Source organism: Suricata suricatta, chromosome 12 (genome assembly GCF_006229205.1).
Source record: "Suricata suricatta isolate VVHF042 chromosome 12, meerkat_22Aug2017_6uvM2_HiC, whole genome shotgun sequence".
Classification (NCBI taxonomy): Eukaryota; Metazoa; Chordata; class Mammalia; order Carnivora; family Herpestidae; genus Suricata; species Suricata suricatta.
Genome location: NC_043711.1, coordinates 94,605,823 through 94,611,506, shown reverse-complemented (window position 1 = coordinate 94,611,506; position 5,684 = coordinate 94,605,823). Strand labels below are relative to the sequence as shown.

Below are 5,684 nucleotides of genomic sequence, written 5' to 3'. Positions count from 1 at the left end.
GGGGGGGGGGGGGGGGGGGGGGGGGGGGGGGGGGGGGGGGGGGGGGGGGGGGGGGGGGGGGGGGGGGGGGGGGGGGGGGGGGGGGGGGGGGGGGGGGGTAAGGCGCCCGGCAGATTGATGTCGTTAAAGGTCGTGCGGTCTAGCAGGGAAACGTGGTAGGTTTTGTGCCAGCGCAGGGTACAGTCCGGTTACCACAAGGTTAAAAATACTGGAAGAAAATTAAATAAAATTAACAGAGGTTGTGACTCAGTAAGGTAAACATGGATTGTTTCTTTTTTAATTTGTATTTTAAATTAAAAATTCAAATGTTAAGGCAAAGTGTGATGGGGGTGGGGGGAGGTTCCCTGTTTGGACCCTCACGGGCAGCGGCTACACTTGACTCTCCCTTTTGTCCCCGCCAGGCTGCACTGAACATTTTAAAGCTGCTGTCTGAGTTGGACCAACAAAGTACAGAGATGCCAAGAACAGGAAATGGACCAATGTCTGTGTGAGTGAGTCCGTTTACACGGAAGGCAGCTTCTTCCTCATTTGCATTAAATTCAAACCGTCAACTCAGTAGTGAAACTCATGGCAGTCCCTTTTCTGTCCCTTTCTCCCAAGAGGTTTCTAAGTTGTGGGCAGAGCATTCTGGTTTTTGTTTAAATTTTGAATAGGTAATATGGTCACGTGATTCAGAAAGAATTATTTCCAGAGGTGCACAGTGCTTAGCCTCCATGCAGCCCCCACCCATCTTACCCCAGAGATTCTTTTCCCCCCCCCCCACCTTCCAAGATCACCTTTATAATGTACAGGGCAATATTGGTTTCAGGAATACAATTCAGTGATTCCTCCCTTACAGCACCCAGTGCGCATCCCAACACGTGCCCTCTGTCATGCCCTTGCCCATCCAGCCCATCCCCCGCCTGTCTCCCCTCCCCCAACCCCCATCTGTTCTCTGTCCTCTGTCATCAGAGTCAGAGATCACGTTTTTATTAGTTGAGGCATCATTCCTGTGTGTTTCTTTGTGCGGCTGTCATCCTGTGCTTCATTATTTCTTGGGTCCCAGAGCTCCACACTGCCCAGGCACCTTCCGCAGTGATCTTTTCACTTGGTGGTAACATCCTGATAAAACTTGAACCCAGTTGGCATAAACTGGGGCCTGCACTGTTGGACTTCAGTGGCAGCTAATTTCATTTGTAATGTGGGTTAAATTCCTTTAAATTTCAAAACTGGCATCATTTTTTCATTTTTCTTCTTCCTTGAAGGTGTGGGAGGTGCTGAACCTTTCCTGGCCACGAACCGTTGTAAAACCCCAACATATATACTGAAAATACTGAAACTGCTTCGAGAATTTGGAATTTCTGATCCCTCCAGTGGGCTGAGAGACGTGCTGGTAAAGCAGAGGCGGCAGTGGTGACGGAGGCGGGGACGCAAGGAGGCGGTGTGGCCACACGGGCGCGGCGTTCTGTCCCTGCACGCAGGCAGCTGCGGGGCGCGGCGGGGCCTTCCAAGCAGCCCTGGCTTGACCAGGAAACCAGCAGGCCCTGGCCCCTGGCACCTCGGTGCTCGGCTGTCGCTGCCGTTTGGGCCGTGTCAAGGACACAGAAGGGAGAGCGCACGACCCTTTCTCAGACTGGCTCACACAGACACTTGGGACAAACCCTGGACACCCACACTGGGGACAGGGGCCTTAGACCAGCCCCAGAGCTGAAAGCACCAGAGAAAATCAAATGCTTCCTACTCAGCGCCAACTAACCATTCTAGTGTGCTACGTAGGGCCCCACCTCCGGGTGCCCACGCCGTCACCACTGCTTTCTCTTCCAACAGATACGTATTCTTAGTTTTCTTGTTTTCTTTTGGTTGAAATGACACTATATAAATTTTCATTTGAGAGTTTCTCGGTTGTATCTAGTTCCATAGCACAGTTCAGAAACTTGTCCGAGACTGACCCTATCGGGGATCTCATCAGCAGAGATCACATCCGTGTGTATGTAGTTCTACAGTTTTACGTCGTCAGACTAACCGGGACCGTTCCAGCGATGCGGACGGGGTGCCCTCTGGCCCAGCTGGACCGGTCCTGGACTTCTCAGCGTCCTAGATGAAGTCTCCCATGGTTGTATAAACCGGACAGTTTAGGAGTTTTAAACTTAAATGACCATTTGGTTCTTTTTCTGTTTTATTTTTGTTAATGCAACAGGACTTAAATGAATTTTGATCTTTGTTTTAAAGATTGTTAAAAAAAAAATCGTATGTCTATACATATGGCTCTTGAGGACACGCAGCTTTCACACTACAGGATACGATCTCTGTCTAGTACATCTAAACCTGCAGGTAGATTTTCCTGGAGTGCTTTGTGCGGCTGTTACATCTCCGTGTAGGGCAGAAGAGTGGCCTGTGCTGAGCTCCGAAACTGTTGTTTTTGATGTCGTGTCACTGCGCACAGAAGCGCGTGCGGTAGGGTCCCGCGTACGGTCCAGGTGAGAAGCACCACAGTCTTGCGAGTTAAGTACCGCTTTTGATTCATTGTTCACGCTGGAATTTTTTCTCCCCGTGGAATGTAAGTAAAACATAGTGTTTGTCACCAATAAATGGTAATACTGAACTTTTTTTTTTGTTAATTTATTCTCAGATGCCACTACTGCTAGGTTGGTTCCCTCCCAACCTGCCTCCTACCCTTTTTTTTTTAAGGAAACAACAAAACTTTGTAATGCTTGTGATTCTGTTTGGGCAAAATTCTGAAGATCTGAAATAACTTTATATCAAACCATTGATCAATAAACAGCTACTAATGAATTTTTGGTCCCTTTGAGCAGTATCTAAGGAAGCGAGGGATGATGTGAGGGTGTGGAAGCGTGGTGTGTGGGCACCCAGGTGAGGGGAGAGGCCTCTCCTCTTGAACCTGACACTGTCACCGAAGAAATTTCACCCAGAGGAGGAAATTTCTCGACACTGTGAGTCTCCTTACTTCCTGCAGGTGCGCTCACACTCGGAGGAGGAAGGTGAGGCACTGCGTCCCAGCCTGGCTGAGGAGTGGGCCGGCGGCTTTCGGTTTAATTTTGGAAGACGCTCACAGAGGTGGCTCATTTTCAAAACCAGCTGCAGGTCGGCCTGCCAGGATGACAGATGGTCAGAAGGTCATGGGAGAGAGCGCGCCAGCTCAGGGACAGACAGGGATTTGATGTTGCAGGGATAAAAACAGCACGAGGGAGAATCTTTTCCTTTCCTTAGTCCTGGAGTCCGCCCCCTTGGTGAGCGCATCTGAGTAAACAGGGTCTGGCCCGGGGGAGGGGAGGCTGGCTTAGTAGAGCGCGGGACTCTTCATCTCAGGGTTGTAGGGGCATAGAGATTAAAAAACAAACATGAAGCCACCAAGATCTGGGTGTGCTTGGAGCACTCACTGCCACTGGGCTGTTTCCTAGGCCTTCTGAGCAGGCACTAGGAAACAGACCTGTGTGTGTGCACACAAACATCATTGAAAATTTTTTTAAGTTGATTTTTGAGAGCAAACAAGCAGGGAAGGGCAGAGAGGGAGACACAGAATCAGAAGCAGGCTCCAGGCTCTGAGCTGACAGAGCCCCGTGCGGGGCTTGAACTCACGAACCATGAAATCATGACCTGAGCCGAAGCCGGTCACCCAAGCGACGGAGCCAGGCAGGTGCCCCAACACACACTCGTCGTTTTATCTGTGGGTATATTTAGAAGTCCTGCATTTATACTGATAGTAGCACCCTGGGCCTCTTCCTGGCTCTCTTCTGTCTTTAGTACCCTCCCCAATATTGGGATTGTAGCCAGTCTCCCGGCCTCGCCAGCCTCTTCTGCCCAGTGCTGTTGGGTGTCTGGTGGGGGTGCGCGGCCTCTGCCCAGCACCCCTCTCCCCCTGCCTGACAGTACGCCCACTGGCGGCCTCCAGCTGTAAAACGAAGATGGGAGGAGCAGGATGGTACAGTCTTGGAAGAAATCCCCAAATTCTAGTTGGCTGTTTGGGTGGCCCTCCCGCCAAACCTCCCGAAAGGGGAAGGTTCCCCTTAGTATTAGGCAGGGATGTTGTAAGAATTTCCAAGTTTCTTTGACAGGAGGTTTTTCAAAGGTGATGCATCTCTGATTGTTCTAGAGGGAGGTCCTTGAACGTTCTTCGATTGTAAACTCTCTGGGAAGGCCCCGTAGCCGTCCTCCCCTGCAGAGGCCCCTCCCCACGCCCACCCCAGCACCTCCACCCGTGCCAGCAGGCTCGGAGCCACCTGGGAAGGGAGTATGTGCTGTGTTTCCGCCGACGTGATCTCGGACAGTTACAGAGTTAGAGCCAAAAGGTGCTTCTGCCCTTGGGACAACACGCACGCTTCGTTTCCAGTCTGCAGGCAGGGGAGGGGCCGGGATGCTCCTGAGAGGTCTGAAACCATCAGAGGTGCCGTGGGGGAGTCTCGAGAAGACTGGGGGTCATAGGCTTTGTGGATCATTGAGCCTCAGAGGGGAGAAGCTCTTGTGGCTCTTGGGACAGACAAGCTTGGGCCTTGATCACCCACCGCGGGTACACAGATGTCATGGCAGGACTTTGTAAAGTTCCTCTTACCACAGGGGGGTTTTAATGAGTAAAGATGATTTCCCCAGAGCTGGTGGTTTTGTTGCTGGTGTTAAAAGGCCTTGAGCCACAGGAATGGGACCCCAGCTCTTAGAACAACGTGTCACTTCTAGGTTTCCTTGCTCTGCTCACCAAGCTCACGTGTGAAGCTTTGCAGGGCGAACGCCCAGTGACGACGTCCGTGGCCCAGATCCCGAGGTGTGAAATGGGCCCGCGGGAGGCCGCACGGGGCTTGCTGTGCGGGAGCCGCGCTCAGCAGACCGTGACCGGCGATAAGCCCGAGGACGGAGATGTGTAGTTTGGTGTTTGCATGTAACTTCACGTTAGAAACTTCCACCACTACCAGCTCTGCTTTAAGTGCTTAAATGTGTGCCCTTCAAAACGGACCAGTATTTGAAATTCCCAAAACTGTAAATAATGGATTTGTCTCCCACTTAAGCATGGCAGGGTTGGCAGGGAGGAGTGGGCCAGTTTTCCTCAACATGCCTTTACAGAAATGTGGGTTCCTGTAAGAGGCAATGGTGATTTTCTTGGAACTTCCAAGTTTTACTTAAGTAATCTCTACACCCAGTGTGGGGCTCGAGCTCATGACCCCATGATCAAGAGTCCCATGATTTTCCCACTCAGCCACCCAGCGCCTCTCAGGTTTGATTTTTTTTTTAATAGTTTATTTTCAAATTGGTTTCCATAATACACCCAGTGCCTCTCCCCCACAAGTGCCCCCCACCATGACCACCACCCCCTTCCCTCCCTCCCCCTCCCCTTTCAGTCCATAGCTCATTTTCAGTATTCAGTAGTCTTTCATGATTTGGGTCCCTCACTCTCCCCAGCTCTCTTTCCCCCTTCCTCTCTCTATGGTCCCGTTAGGTTTCTCCTGTTAGACCTATGAGTGCGAACATATGGCATCTGTCCTCCTCTGCCTGACTTATTTCACTTAGCATGACACCCTCGAGGTCCATCCACTTTCCTACAAATGGCCAGATTTCATTCCCTCTCATTGCCATGTAGTACTCCATTGTGTATATATATACCACATCTTCTTGATCCACACATCAGGTGATGGACATTTAGGCTCTTTCCATGTTTTGGCTATTGTTGACAGTGCTGCTTTGAACACTGGGGTACATGT

The 5,684-nt window shown here is 51.1% G+C and overlaps 1 protein-coding gene across 4 annotated transcripts in view; it reads left to right on the top strand.

The window, feature by feature from the left end:
• The window catches only part of STAU1 (staufen double-stranded RNA binding protein 1), a 55,877-nt gene extending 53,105 nt beyond the window's left edge, over nt 1-2,772 (top strand). For all 4 annotated transcript variants that reach the window (XM_029916351.1, XM_029916353.1, XM_029916350.1 and 1 more), the window contains 2 exons: nt 402-487; nt 1,245-2,772. In XM_029916351.1, the coding sequence (XP_029772211.1) occupies nt 402-487; nt 1,245-1,260 (102 nt within the window). In that variant the 3' untranslated portion in view covers nt 1,261-2,772. The remainder of the gene's footprint in view (nt 1-401; nt 488-1,244) is intronic.
• The last annotated feature ends 2,912 nt before the right edge of the window (nt 2,773-5,684 follow it).